Raw genomic sequence first — 16634 nt, forward strand, 5'->3', positions numbered from 1 at the left:
ATAGGTTTGAGCAAAAGCACATGTTAGCTTAAACTATTTTAATAGTTTGAATTTTAAAAATGGTAGATAATATTTGCAATTAGACTAAAGAGGATTTCCTAACAGACTGAATACAGGTTAAGAAAGAATCAAGGATAACTCCAAAGTTGATCTGAGCAATTACAGGGAAAAGCCTGCCATTACTGACAAGGTGGGCAGAAGATAGGAAACTCAGAGTTTATAGGTTTTTAAACACTTTAGGCCCATTAAATATCTAAATGAAGAGCTCAAAAGGTATCTGAATACAAGTCATAATCTGTGAAATAAAGACATAAATCTGAGATGTCAGGTTAGTCATGAGATTGAATGTGATCACCAAAGAAGTGTTGTGTGTAGACATATCTAAGACGTTTTATCAGTCCAATCACAATGGTATAAGCATGATACTGCATAGTGTTAAGATATCTTTCAAAGCACTCCTCATATTCTAGAATTTCACATTAACTGTGAAGGTCTGTGGCAATTCTGCATCAACTAAAGTCTATTGGTGCCATTTTTCCAACAGTAGTTGCTCATTTCCTGTCTCTGAAAATTTTGGTAATACTTATATTTCATATGAAAAAATATGAAATTATTTTCATATTGTGAAAAAATATGATTTTTCACTTACTGTGGTGATCCATGATTAGGGATCTTTGCTTTACTCTTACAAAGCAAATACAATATGGTGAGTTTAATCAATAAATGGTATTGTGTTCTAGCTGCTCCAATAATTGGTGGTCCTGGAGCATGTCTTCCTCTTCTCAAGTCTCCCTATTCCCTGTTACCCAGAACATCTAGACAAGATAATTGATAATTGGCTATACCAAACAAGAGGCTTCCGATGTAGATGAAATAGCCTTACAATAGAAGAAGGTGCTAGAGAAGGATGTGTAAATGCCTGCATTCAAGGCTTCGAAGAACAGGTTGACTTGCTGTGGTCTAAGCCAAATGGTGACTTTAAGCTTAAATCAACGTTCAATTACCATTCTGAAAATCCTAGGGTCCTTAAGAATTATACTAAATGTGCAATGTTTTATAAATGCAACAATAAAACCTGAATGACAAGACATATATTTACAACATCCCACAGTTCAGGCCTACTGCTTTTTGGGCATGGGGTGGGAGTGTTCTTTGCTAATTAGTACTTTCAATTGACAATGCACCTGGTCATCTGATGGATATCTGATAGAAATCTACAATGAGATTAATGTTGTTTTCTTTCCTGCTAATAACATCCATTCTGCAGCCAGTGGATCAAAGAGTATTTGTGACTTCCAAATCTTATATTTGAAAAATACTAAATAAAAATACTACCGCTGCCACACAGAATGATTCCTCTGATGAATCTGGGGAAAATCAATGGAAAGGATTTGCCATCATACATTCTATTATGAACAGATGTGATTCATGGGAGGAGGGCAAATACCAGCATTAATAGGAGTTTAAAATAAGTTGATTCCAACCCTCATAGATGATTTTCAGGGCCGAGGACTTCTGCAGAGGAAGACTCTGCACATGTGCTAGAAATAATAAGAACAATTAGGGATAAGCCTAGGGATGTGAATAAATTGGTGTAATCTCATGATAAAACTTCAGTAGCTGAGAAGTTGCTACTGAAAGATGAGTGAAGAAAGATTTTCTAGAGATCGAAATGGCTTCTGAGAAAATGCTGTGAACAATGCTTAAATGACAAAAAAAAAAGGGCTGAGTACTACATAACTTTTGATGATAAAGCAAAGGCAGGGCTTGAAAGAACTGACTGCAATTTTGACAGAATGAATAAAATACTAACAAAAAGAGCAATGAACACTACAGAGAAATTGTCCATTAACAGAAGAGTCAACTGCAGTATCAAACTTCGTTATAGTCTTATACTAAGAAATTTACAGAGCCACATTCAACAGCAATCACAAGCTTGGCTCAACAACCACCACCCTAATCAGTCAGCAACTATCAATAGGCAGGTAAGATCTTCCACCAAAAAAGCAAAATGACTCACTCAGGGGTCAAATGACTTAGCATTTTTTCCCAAAGTGTATTTTAACTAAGGTATACATTTTTAGATACAATGCTATGGCACGCTTAACACACAACAATATAGTGTAAACATAATTTTTAATTGTCCTGGGAAATAAAAAATTGGTATGACTCACTTTATTGTGGTGTTCTACAACCAAATCTGCAATGTCTCTGAGATAGGCCTGTAATTATTTGCATAAAGAGATGCAATAACAACAAATACTACGTAGGACAACTGTCCTATTTCCACAAAAAGGAGATCTAGTGGCAAAAAAATGTTTTCAAAAATTAGCATATTAAAAATATTTATATACTGAAATGTCCCCTAAACATAAGGTGAACCCTAGGCATATGTTAACACGGAAAGCAAAACTGTGCCTATTAGTATGCCCTTAAGACTGTTTATACTTAACCGAATGAATAAAAACAGAATAAGTCCCCTTAAAAAGTAATCCATTAACAAACATAGATAAACCCTTTTGAAAAAGCAATAAATATGAGCTGGGGTTGTGGCTCAGCAGTATACTGCTTGCCTAGCACATATGGGGCACTGGGTTTGATCCTCCCCACCAAATAAAAATAAAATAAAGGTATTGTATACAACTTAAAAAAAAACAGAATATTTTTTAAAAAGCAAAAAAAAAAAAAAGAATAAATACCCAAACACATAAAACTTAACAAAACTGAACTAGATACAATAATTACCCTGATTTAATCATTATACATTGTGTACATCACAATGTATAATGTACCTCATAAATGCATACAATTAGATCCAACATGGCGAGAGATCAAGTCTCTGACCTCTTCAGCTGTACGGGCATAGGGACTCGTAAACCATCTAAATGCTGTTTGCTCAGGATCACTAGGCAATGCTAAGCTGACATGGATCTGTGGCAAACAGTCTGGGCCTCTCAGAACACACACCGAGCCCTGATGGGCTGAATTCAAGCTCCTGTTAGCCTGCTTCTTGCAGACAAACTGCTGTGACTCAGCACTAAACGATCCCGCTGAAACAACTGGCCGGACCTTATGAACCTACGGAGGTTAATGCCAACCGAGCCTTCATAGGCAGTGGCCACAGGATTGAAACGGGGCTTGGGAGAACCAGTCAGGACCCACCCGTTGCATTGGTCACCCGGCAAAGGGAACAAACTGTCGTCATTTACATGGGATACCACCATGGCGGGGAACTGACATCACCAGAATGCGGCAGAGGAGATAACTTCACTGAAACCAGCAGCAACAGGTATGTAACGCCCTAGCCTTCCCTCTCCACACAGCGGGGAAACCTTGAGGGCCCCTCCCAGCTCTCCTGTGAGTGCCATAGCCAGACTGAGGGAATCAGAAGTGGCGCAGAACTCCCGGCTACCGCAACCACCAGTGCTGACAACAGAGGTCTCTTGCACCAGCTACCGGGGGCATGGCGACCAGAGAACAAGCAAAATTCGCTGAGGTTTCTCAGCCCCAAGCTCTACAAACTTAGGGTCTGAGGGAATGGCAAATAGGGAGAGTGTGCCCAGTCGTTCATGAAAATAAGGCTCCCGGGAGCAGCAGACCTGGAATGTAGCCAGTATTGTGGTGAGCATCACCGGTGAGCGGGGGCCTGGATTGAGGAAAAGTGGGGAAGTGACTACACACAAGAGAAGGCCCTAGGCACTCAGGATTGGAGACCCACCCAGTCTGGGAGGAGGAGCTGTTGCACAGTGATTGGTTCCCGAGTATTGAGAGGAGTATCTTGGCCCGGTGGGCACGGCTCCACCTACTAGAAGAGAAGTTAATCATACTCTAAGACTGCATTTATTAATTTTTTTATTTGAGTTTTTTTCCATTTTCATTTTTTTGTTGTTTTTTAAATTTTTTTGTTTTTTTTTTAATTTTAATTTTTTATTATTTTTCTAATTTTTTTCCTTTTTTATTTTCTATTTTTTTCTTTTGTCTTTTCATTTCTTTTCAATTTCCTTATTCGCCCTTCCTTAAATTATACAAGCTTACTCTCATTCTTTTTAGTGACTTCTTCCCTTCCCTTCTAATACCTTTCCTCCCAAGCATCAAATAAATTTATAGGAGTAAACAGTAACTCAGCAGTCAAACAGAACAAGAAGTAACATGAGCAGCATGAAAAAGCAAGGAAGAAAAGGAGTACAAACAATGCAGGACAGCCTAAATATTCAGGAGGACCTATAGGCATCAGAAAAATGGTCAAATAAAGAACTCAAGGAATACCTTAGACAGATGGAATGGAACCTTAAAGAGGACATGAGACAGCAAATTCAAACAGTGAAAGAACACATTGAAAGTGAATTACATAAACAGATAAAGAAATTAAGCATCTTTATCGGGAGATAGAGATTATAAAAAAAAAATCAAACAATAATTCTAGAAATAAAGGAAACTATAAACCAAAATAAAAACTCAAAATGAGAGGATCACTAACAGAGTGGAGCAAGTAGAAGGCAGAACGTCAGATAATGAAGACAAAATATATCATCTTGAAAAGAGTCTAGCCAACTCTGAAAGACTGCTAAAAAATCACGAGAAAAACATCTAAGAGATATGGGATAACATAAAAAATCCAAACTTAAGAGTCATCGGGATAGAGGAAGGTATAGAGGTTCAAACCAAGGGAATGAGCAACCTGCTGGATGAAATAATTCTAGAAAACTTTCCAGAAATAAAAAAGGAAATGGATATACAAATTGTAGATGCATACAGAACACCGAGCATACAAAATCACAGTAGACCAACGACAAGACACATTGTTATGAAGATATCCAATATACAGAACAAAGAGAAAATATTAAAAGCTACAAGAGAAAGGAGGCAGACTACATTCAGGGGTAAAACAATAAGGTTAACAACAGATTTTTCATCACAGACGCCGAAAGCCAGAAGATTCTGGAACAACGTATTTCAAACACTGAAAGACAATGGATGCCAACCAAGAATTTTGTATCCAGCAAAATTAAGCTTCAGGTATGACAACGAAATAAAAATCTTTCATGATAAACAAAAGTTAAAAGAATCTGCAGCCAGAAAACCAGCATTGCAAAACATCTTGAGCAAAATACTACACGAGGAAGAAATGAAAAACAGTAACCAAAACCAACAATGGGAAGTGCCTCAGTGAAGACAGAGGGCGGGGGGAAAGCTTATCATGGAGAAACAAACCAAATTTAAAAAATAAATAAATAAATAATCAAACATGGCTGGAAGTACAAACCATATATCAATAGTAACTCTAAACGTTAATGGCTTAAAGTCTCCAATAAAGTGACATATGCTGGTAACATGGATTAAAAAAACAAATCCAACAATATGCTGCCTCCAGGAGACACATCTGATTGGAAAAGACATACAGGCTGAAGGTGAAAGGTTGGGAAAAAATATACCACGCACAAGGTCCTCGTAAACAAGCAGGGGTGACCATCCTCATATCGAATAAAATCGACTTCAAGACTAAGTTAATCAAAAGGGATAAGGAAGGACATTATATACTGCTAAAAAAAACCATTCACCAACAAGACATAAAAATTATCAATATATATTACCCAAATAATGGTGCTGCAATGTTCATAAAACAAATTCTCCTCAAGTTCAAAAATCAAATAGACCACAACACAATAATTATGGGTGACTTCAACACACCTCTCTCACCATTGGACAGATCCTCCAAACAAAAGTTGAATAAAGAAACTACAGAATTCAAATTCACAATCAATAACCTAGACTTAACTGACATATATAGAATATATCAACCATCATCAAGTGGATATACTTTTTGCTCAGCAGCACATGGATCCTTCTCAAAAATAGACCATATATTATGCCATAGGGCAACCCTTAGTAAATATAAAGGTGTGGAGATAATACCATGCATTTTATCTGATCATAATGGAATGAAACTGGAAATCAATGATAAAAGAAGAAAGGAAAAATCCTACATCACTTGGAAAATGAACAATATGTTACTGAATGATCAATGGGTCACAGAAGATATAAAGGAGGAAATCAAAAAATTCTTAGAGATAAATGAAAATACAGACACAACATATCGAAATCTATGGGACACAATGAAAGCAGTTTTAAGAGGGAAATTCATTGCCTGGAGGTCATTCCTCAAAAAAAGAAAAAACCAACAAATAAATATGCTCACACTTTGTCTCAAAGCCCTAGAAAAGGAAGAGCAAAACAACAGCAAATGTAGCAGAAGGCAAGAAATAATTAAAATCAGAGCGGAAATCAACGAAATTGAAACAAAAGAAACTATGGAAAAAATTCACAAAACTAAAAGTCGGTTCTTCGAAAAAATAAATAAAATCGTTAGCTATTCTAACAAAGACAAGAAGAGAGAGAACTCAAATTACTAACATACGGGATGAAAAAGGCAACATCACAACAGATACTACAGAAATACAGAAGATAATTAGGAATTATTTTGAAGTCCTATATTCCAATAAAATAGAAGATAGTGAAGACATCGATAAATTTCTTAAGTCATATGATTTGCCCAGACTAAGTCAGGAGGATACACACAATTTGAACAGACCAGTATCAATGGATGAAATAGAAGAAGCCATCAAAAGACTACCAACCAAGAAAAGCCCAGGACCAGATAGGTATATTAAAGAAGAATTAATACCAATAGTTTTCAAGTTATTTCAGGAAATAGAAAAAGAGGGAACTCTTCCAAATTCATTCTATGAGGCCAACATCACCCTGATTCTGAAACCAGACAAAGACACCTCAAAGAAAGAAAACTACAGACCAATATCTCTAATGAACCTAGATGCAAAAGTCCTCAATAAAATTCTGGCGAATCGAATACAAAAACACATCAAAAAAATTGTGTACCATGATCAAATAGGATTCATCCCTGGGATGCAAGGATGGTTCAATATACAAAAATCAATAAATGTTATTCACATCAATAGACTTAAAGATAAGAACCATATGATCATCTCGATAGATGCAGAAAAAGCATTTGACAAAGTACAGCATCCCTTTATGTTCAAAACACTAGAAAAACTAGGGATAACAGGAACTTACCTCAACTTTGTAAAAGCTATATATGCTAAACCTCAGGCTAGCATCATCCTAAATGGAGAAAAACTGAAGGCATTCCCTCTAAAATCTGGAACAAGACAGGGATGCCCTCTATCACCACTTCTATTCAATTTAGTTCTCGAAGTACTAGCCAGAGCAATTAGACAGACAAAAGAAATTAAAGGCATAAAAATAGGAAAAGAAGAAATTAAATTATCAGTATTTGTGGATGACATGATAATATACTTAACAGACCCAAAAGGGTCTACAAAGAAGCTGCTAGAGTTAATAAATGAATTCAGCAAAGTAGCAGGTTATAAAATAAACATGCATAAATCAAAGGCATTCCTGTATATCAGCAACAAAACCTCTGAAATGGAAATAAGGAAAACCACTCCATTCACAATATCCTCAAAGAAAATAAGATACTTGGGAATCAACCTAACAAAAGAGGTGAAAGATTTATACAATGAAAACTACAGAACCCTAAAGAGAGAAATAGAAGAAGATCTTAGAAGATGAAAAAAATATACCCTGTTCATGGATAGGCAGAACTAACATCATTAAAATGGCGATATTACCAAAAGTTCTCTATAGGTTTAATGCAATGCCAATCAAAATCCCAACGGCATTTCTTGTAGAAACAGAAAAAGAAATCATGAAATTCATATGGAAAAATAAAAGACCTAGAATAGCAAAAGCAACTCTAAGCAGGAAGTGTGAATCAGGCAGTATAGCAATACCAGATTTCAAACTATATTATAGAGCAATAGTAACAAAAACAGCATGGTACTGGTACCAAAACAGGCGGGTGGACCAATGGTACAGAATAGAGGACACAGAGACTAATCCACAAAGTTACAACTATCTTATATTTGATAAAGGGGCTAAAAGCATGCAATGGAGGAAGGATAGCATCTTCAACAAATGGTGCTGGGAAAACTGGAAATCCATATGCAACAAAATGAAACTGAATCCCCTCCTCTTGCCATGCACAAAAGTTAACTCAAAATGGATCAAGAAGCTTGATATCAAATCAGAGACTCTGTGTCTCATAGAAGAAAAAGTTGGCTCCAATCTACATATTGTGGGGTCGGGCTCCAAATTCCTTAATAGGACACCCATAGCACAAGAGTTAATAACAAGAATCAACAAATGGGACTTACTTAAACTAAAAAGTTTTTTCTCAGCAAGAGAAACAATAAGAGAGGAAAATAGGGAGCCTACATCATGGGAACAAATTTTTACTCATCACACTTCAGATAGAACCCTAATATCCAGAGTATAAAAAGAACTCAAAAAATTAAACAATAAGGTAACAAATAACCCAATCAACAAATGGGCCAAGGACCTGAACAGACACTTCTCAGAGGAGGACATACAGTCAATCAACAAGTACATGAAAAAATGCTCACCATCTCTAGCAGTCAGAGAAATGCAAATCAAAACCACCCTAAGATACCATCTCACTCCAGTAAGATTGGCAGCCATTATGAAGTCAAACAACAAGTGCTGGCGAGGATGTGGGGAAAAGGGTACTCTTGTACATTGCTGGTGGGACTGCAAATTGGTGCGGCCACTTTGGAAAGCTGTATGGAGATTCCTGGAAAGCTGGGAATGGAACCACCATTTGACCCTGCTATTGCCCTTCTCGGACTATTCCCTGAAGACCTTAAAAGAGCATGCTACAGGGATACTGCCACATCGATGTTCATAGCAGCACAATTCACAATAGCTAGACTGTGGAACGAACGCAGATGCCCTTCAATAGATGAATGGATAAAAAAAATGTGGCATTTATACACAATGGAGCAGCACTAAAAAATGACAAAATCATGGAATTTGCAGGGAAATGGATGGCATTAGAGCAGATTATGCTAAGTGAAGCTAGCCAATCCCTAAAAAACAAATGCCAAAAGTCTTCTTTGATATAATGAGAGCAACTAAGAACAGAGCAGGGAGGAAGAGCAAGAGGAAAAGATTAACATTAAACTGAGACATGAGGTGGGAGGGAAAGGGAGAGAAAAGGGAAATTGCATGGAAATGGAAGGAGACCCTCATGGTTATACAAAATTACATATAACAGGTTGTGAGGGGAATGGGAAAAAAAAAAAAACAAGGAGAGAAATGAATTACAGTAGATGGGGTAGAGAGAGAAGATGGGAGAGGAGTGGAGGGGGGATACTAGAGGATAGGAAAGGAAGCAGAATACAACAGTTACTAATATGGCATTGTGTAAAAATGTGGATTTGTAACTGATGTGATTCTGCAATCTGTATTTGGGGTAAAAATGGGAGTTCATAACCCACTTGAATCTAATGTATGAAATATGATATGTCAAGAGCTTTGTAATGTTTTGAACAACCAATAAAAAAATAAAGAAAAATAAATGCATACAATTATGGGCCAATTAAAATTTTTTAAAGGACGTAAAGAAGCAGAAATAAGAATAAATTAAAGAATGTAACAAAACATAGCTAAACAAAGTTATATATAATCGCTTGCCTAGCATGTGTAAGGCACTGGTTTCAATCCCTAGCACCAATAAAAATAAATAAAATAAAGACATGCTCTCTATTTACAACTACAAAAAATTAGTTATATATTATTCAAATTTGCATTTATCCAAAAAGGAACTAGTTGACATAAAATGCCCAATCAGTCTTCAGAATAGGTACCTGGTACATAAGTCAAATATGATCATTCTGACAATCATTTATTTCAATATTAACAGACTGGTATTCCGACTTCCTTAAGAAAAAGAATATGGGAATTGGGATATTCATTTAAATCCTAATTCTGCTACTCACTGTCTGTTTTCTGCTGTGTAAAATGCACGAAGAGCTATTTCATAGAAGTGGTGTGAGAATTAAATGACATAAAAATCACCACTCAATGCAAAGCCCAATTTAAAAGCTCAGGAGGGGACTGGGGGTTGTGTCTCAGAGGTAGAAGGCTCACCTGGCATATGTGAGGTTTGATCCTCAGCATCACATAAAAATAAAATAAAGGTATTGTGTCCAAATACAACTAAAACAAAAAAAAATTTTTTAAGAAACACCTCAGGAGGTAGTATTCTACCGTGTTGTGTTGTCTCCCTGATCATGGAATGGAGTGGACAGCCCTGTGAACTACTGAGTTTGAATATAATGACTGAAGTATAAATAACACAAGTCTAAAATGTTATTTTACTGTGATATTTTTTCCAATTCCAAGTTCATCCTGTAGATGTACTATTTATCTATTAGATTATATAGCTGCAATTTCACTAAATAAAGGTAGAAGTTAAAACCAAGTGTAACAAGTGTGTACGCAAATGGAAGAAGTTTTGCCTTCCATCTTGGGAAAAAAAAAAAGTTTTACCTGGAAAAATAAGTAACTAAGAATTCTGGCAAACAGAAAAGTAATTATATCAAAAAATGTTATTAACTCACTATGAAAGACTTCTATATTTATATCTATTTATCTATCTACAATAACTGGTTAAACAACATAACCATAAACTACAACAGATGGGTAGAATTTGCATCATGTTTCTAACCAACAAACTATATAAGTGTTTTTTTTGGTTATATTAATAAAACACTGTTATCTTGGGGTGTGATACTAATATTGCAGTGAAAACAAAGTAAGCCCTCACTTTTTGTAAGTGACTATAATATTACAATCAATATTTTCTGTTTTCATGTATTCCTGGATCATCTCTCTGACCTCAAGGCAGGCCATAGAAAGTAGAAACTCTCTTCCCTAAAGCAGGTCCTACAAACTCTGCTTCCCTGGCTTTCTTGTCTTGGAGCTGCCCCCTCATCCCCCCAATCTAAATTATCCTTGCCTGGTACTAGGTCATGAGATGCTCACCTCATTCCAGAGGCCTCCTGCCCCATACCCTGGAGAGAGGTCAAAAAGGTACTGAAGCAGAAAGGCCTTGCTCGGTTTCCTGATGCAGTGAACTAGCATTAGATATGCAATAAAGTTTCCATAAAACCCCCAAAGACCAGAGTTCAGAGAGATTCTGGCCAGCTGGACATGTGGAGGTTCCCAGAAGGTGGCACACCCTCAACAAGTATTAAAGCTCAGTGCCCCTTCTCTCATATCTCTACCTATGCTTCTCTTTATCTTCATTTTTCATAATATCCTTTATAATAAACTGGTAAAGCTAACTATTTCCCTGAGTTTTGTGAGCTGCTCAAGCAAATTAATCAAAGGAAAGGGCTGTAGGAAACCCAATTTATAGACAGTTGGGTTAGAAGCACAGGCAAAACAACCTGGGCCTTATAACTACTGGTATTGGGAGTTTGGGGACCGAGCCCTCAACCTATGGTATCTGATACTATCTTCAGGTAGATGATGGACTGGGATTGTGAATCAGTGGTAGAACCCATGCCAGACAGATAGTGTCAGAATAAATTGGATTACAAGATAACCAGCTGATGTCTGCTTCTACAAAATACTTGCTTGCTTACTTACTGGTAAGGAAAAAAAAATATTTACAGATGAAATAATGTCTAGGATTCCCTTTAAAATAACATAAGAAGGAAAGAAAGCAAAGAGGTGGAGAGATGAAATAAGACAACTGCTGAATGGGAGGGAAAAGAAAGGAGAAGGGGATGGTGAAGGGAAGCATGGATGGTGAAAGGAGAGCCTCATCATTATATAAAATACATGTATGAAGATGTGAAAATGCATTCTGCTGTCATATATAAATTTAAAAATTACATTAAAAAAAAGAACTGCTGAAGATGGACAATGGGTATATAGCAGGCGGGTAGGAAGGGTCATGATACAACTTGTTGAAGATGGAGACTAGGTAAATGTGTGTGGCGGTATTCATGATACTACTATGTCTCCTATAAAAGTAGGCTAAAATTATTCATAAGAACTTTCATCAGAGGGAGGAAAAAAACTACTAGTAGCAAAAATTGTCATACATGAGTACAGAATGCTACAAGCCTTAACCTCTTGACATATTTTTACTATTATCTCTGAAAAGTTTATGCATGTTTAATTAACTGAAAGTCTTAAAACATGTACAGGTATCCTCAGAGGAAGGATATCTAAATATCTTCTAAAATTCTCAATCATCTATCAATGAGACTATATTCTCAGTCTAATCCCAGATCTCTAAACTAGTACTCTCACACTGAACACTTAAGAGCACATCAAAATAGAGAATCAAAAAAGAAGTAATCAAGAATTTCAAGTGAAAAGCAGGAGTCTTAAATAACTATACCCCATGCAAATGTTAGAACTACTTCTATGCCTTCAAATGATGCGCCAAATACGGAAGGCAAAAAAAGATACAATAATTTCCTTTTTCTTATCACTGCTAAGCTAGCTTACAAAGAAAAGTTTCCAAAAATTTCTAAGCCTTCACTAGAATTTTTACAAATAATAATAAAAGAGTGTTTAACAGCACTAGTACTACAATTAACAAATAGCTATTATAAAACCTATTTATATCATGACTATTAAAGAAATAAAGAAGACAAGTAAATACATACTGGAGGCCGGCCAGGACGACCCCTTTTTCTTTTTCCTTTGACCTCTGTTTCTTCAAGTTCGCTGCCAGCATCAGAATGAGCAGTAGTTTCATTAGTTGAATCCCTAGAAAACATTATTTTAGTAAACAAATTAATTAATAAATACCATGCAGCGCGATTCTACTACTTTCCTTATCTCCTGCTGTATCACTAAATACAGATGGTTAATATTTCTACTTTCAGAAAAACTCTTCACGAAACCAAAATTTTTATCCTTCCTGCTTAATATCACATTAACATTGAATGAAATGAACTCCCAAATAAAGAGGAAAATTAAAAGGAGGAAATGACTGTGGAAAGGGCAGCTTATATATAAAATATAAATGCAAAATACAACTGCAAAATACTAATTCTTCAGTATAAAAAGATGGAGGGTTAGGAGGAATTCTTTAAAATCCTTAAAGTCAGAGAAATCCTAGTAAATGGTGGAATGAGTTAGACATCATAACTCTAAGTACATGTATGAAGACACAAATGTTACAAAAATACTTGTGTATAATCAGTGACTTGAAAAATTGTGCTTTATATGTGTGATATGAAATGAACTGCATTCTGCCATTGTATATGACAAATTAGAATACATAATTTAATTTAAAAATGTTTATCAAGGGACTCTTAAAAAGTAAGTTATTATAAATGTTATAAATATTATTAAAATAAAGGATTCATAGTATACAGTCTACAAATAATATTAAAATATACACTACTCTTTACTGCAAATTCCACATAGCCACTTGATTCTCACAAAATGATTTTGATAAGTATAACTCTTTCATCCTTATCTAAAATTATGGTTGTAACTGATGAATAAACAAGAGTTTCTGACATGAAAAAGTAGTATTTTTTGTTATTCACTTTAATGAACAGAATGTAAAAGTGAAATGAAAAAGATCTCAGTTGGAATTTCACTCATTAGTCAATACTACAAGCAACTTGTTTGCTGAATCAGAAGAATTCTCAATACTAGAAGAATATTGTGGGGCTGGGCATGTGGCTCAAGCGGTAGCACACTCGCCTGGCATGCGTGCGGCCTGGGTTTGATCCTCAGCACCACATACAAACAAAGATGTTGTGTCCGCAGGGGAAAAAATAAATTAAAATTCTTTCTCTGTCTCTCTCTCTTTAAAAAATATATATATATATATTGTGCTATTCACAATGTAAGGCTATATCTAACACACCTCTAAGTTTAGAGCACATTCTTAACAACTTCCCTCTCATTTTCTAAACTCCATACACAATAAACTAAACAGTAAATCAAATCATGATTTGTGGTATTTCCTCATTTTCATGGTGTAAATACTGGGAATATTTACATAGCCATAGCCAATTTCAAACTCAAAGTGGCATAAAGAGTTGAGAAATGATGAAATGCAGTACATCATTAAACCATATTCCACCATACGTATACAACAGGTGTTAAGTTACAACCTCAATAGTGATATATACAAAATAATTAGAAAATTATGAATTTTGAGTATATATTTTTATTTTTAGTATGATTTAATTTTAGGCTTACATCACTTAATGTTTTATAATGGCTACAGATGTATTTAACTGGCTTTCAAAATTTCCTGAAAGTTTTGGCTTTCACAAGCCAATACAGGTTGGCTCCAACATGGCACTGAAAAAGAATAGATCATATGAACAAGAATCTCTTCACTAAATTGTACATTACTAACTCTATTAAGGAACTACATAAAATTACAAAAAGCAGGAAGGATACACAATAGTAATAGCAATAGTAAACGTAATTCAAAATCTACTATTTTCAATCTGCTTCACTAATGTTCTTCTTAGTCTTAATCTCTCCTTGTTTTGCTTCCTTAAAGCTTAATTCTCAGTGTCTGCTCTTTTCTCCTTTGTAGATATATCTCTTCCACTTAATGTATAACTTCTATAAAAATTACTTGGATGCCTTATCAGTAGATCTGACCACATTTCAGATCTCTGATTCAAGATTATTAACTTGTATATGTGCTTCTTTGAAAGCTACCTCACACTCACCAAATACATCTAAAATTAATCCAAAGTGGGAAATAGGGAGGGAAGGGGGGTGAGAATGAGAAGAGGAAAAGGGTGGAAAAAGAATGGATGACAATTATCAATGTATAATATATGCATGTATGGAAATATCACAGTGAAATCTATTAATTTGTATAATTTATGTGTGTGTGGGTTTTTTTTTTTTTTTTTTTTTTTTTTTTGGTACTGGAGCTTGAACTCAGGGACCCATGACCACTGAGCCACATCCCCAGCGCTATTTTGTATTTTATTTAGAAACAGGATCTTACTAAGTTGTTTAGCACCTTGCTGTTGCTTAGGCTGGCTTTGAACTCATGATCCTCTTATCTCAGAGCCTCCCAAGCTGCTGGAATTACATGCGTGCATCAGTGTACCCAGCGTTAATTGTAATTTTTAAAAATGAAAAAAACTTAAGGCCAATTCTGATTAAGTTCTGGCTCTCTCTGCTAATGGAAACATCATTATTTAACTGCTTTTTAAAGTTTAGTGCATGAGTGTGTTTTAAATTACTATACAAACTTGTATCACCACTATTATTCTCTTATTCAAATTCATGATGGTATCACTTTTCCTCTTGTGCCTCCTGCTAACAAGTCCTCCCCAGTCATCCTTCTCAGTATAATAATCTATCACTCATTCTTTCCATTATTATTAATTACCATGATCACCACTCCCCAAAATGATCTCAATTAATCTCCTGTTTTTATCATCCCCTCTGTCCAAGCCATTCTACACATTACTACCAAAACATTCTCATATCATGTTAATCCCTGCTTGCAAATCTTCTATTTAAAACTATAAATAACATTATAAATAATATCTTCGACTTAGCAAACTTAAAAGGACTTCACAGTTAATATTTTAGACTTGTGGGTCTTCAGATCTCTACAGTTAATACTCTGATGCCACAGCATAAATGTAATCATATACAATATATAAATGAATGAACACAGCTATTTTCCAATATTATACCCACATATTATCTTTACTTTACAAATGGTGGAAATTGAAGTTTTTATTCCTTTACAATGAAGGCAGGTACTACGGTTTGAAAACATGTCCCCCCAAAGGCTCATGTGTTAAAGACTTGGTCACCAACCCTTGGCACAACAGGGAAGTGATAAAACTTTTAGGAAGCAGTGGAGGCATGCCCTTGAAGGGGATGCTGGGGCTCCAGCCACTTCCTTTCTCTCTTTGCTTTCTGGTTGCCATGAGATGAGCAGTTTGCTCAACCACATACTCTCCACCATGATCCTCACCAACTCAACAGGGACAACTGATTATGGACTAGAACCTCTGAAACTATAAGCCAAAATGAAACTATCTTCCTTACAAGTTGATTGTCTCAGGTATTTTGTCACCAAGACAAAAGGCTGTGATAGAATATATAACACATCAACAAAATCCCCAGAAAATCATGTTTATTAGTTTTCAACTTTATCTCTAGTTGACAAATCTAAACCAGAGTTCATTTACCCATTCCCTCTAAATACACAGACATTACAGATTTACATTTTTTCTGAAAATATTTCAGTTACAAAGCACAATAACACTAAACATCCATACATCATCTTTAAATACTAACACAGTTTAAATATAACCTGTTTCATATTTTATCAAAGAGTTATTAACATGAGGGCCTGTCTAATATTAGTGTGTGCCAGGAGCAAATCATATCAAAAAAATGAGACACAAAAATGCACAGTTTAGGAGATGCATCAGAAACAATGAGAGAGGGAATGTTATTTTAAGCATGGTGAAAGAAAAAAAAACATATGGAAATGTAGGAGCTCATAAGGACACCTACCTAAAACTTGAGGGTTCAAAGGAGCTTTGTTAGAGGCATAACACTTTGCTAGAGACACACATAGGTAGATACCTGAGTCCTTACCTGAGTTAGACAAGATAGAATAGAAGTGCATAAACACAAAAGGCAAAAGCAAACAAACAAACAAAAAACCATGGGGCCTGCAAAAAAAATCA

General features: G+C 35.5%; 1 protein-coding gene across 2 annotated transcripts in view; it reads right to left on the bottom strand.

The window, feature by feature from the left end:
- Positions 1 to 16634, bottom strand: part of Stag1 (STAG1 cohesin complex component) — a 372311-nt gene that overhangs the window by 245164 nt on the left and 110513 nt on the right. The window contains exon 3 of one of the 2 annotated variants that reach the window (XM_077795277.1): positions 12588 to 12690. The exons of the other annotated variant lie outside the window; for it this stretch is intronic. Within the exon in view, the coding sequence (XP_077651403.1) occupies positions 12588 to 12690 (103 nt within the window). The remainder of the gene's footprint in view (positions 1 to 12587; positions 12691 to 16634) is intronic. 2 annotated transcript variants of the gene reach the window in all.

Source organism: Urocitellus parryii, chromosome 2, assembly GCF_045843805.1.
Source record: "Urocitellus parryii isolate mUroPar1 chromosome 2, mUroPar1.hap1, whole genome shotgun sequence".
NCBI classification, from domain to species: Eukaryota; Metazoa; Chordata; class Mammalia; order Rodentia; family Sciuridae; genus Urocitellus; species Urocitellus parryii.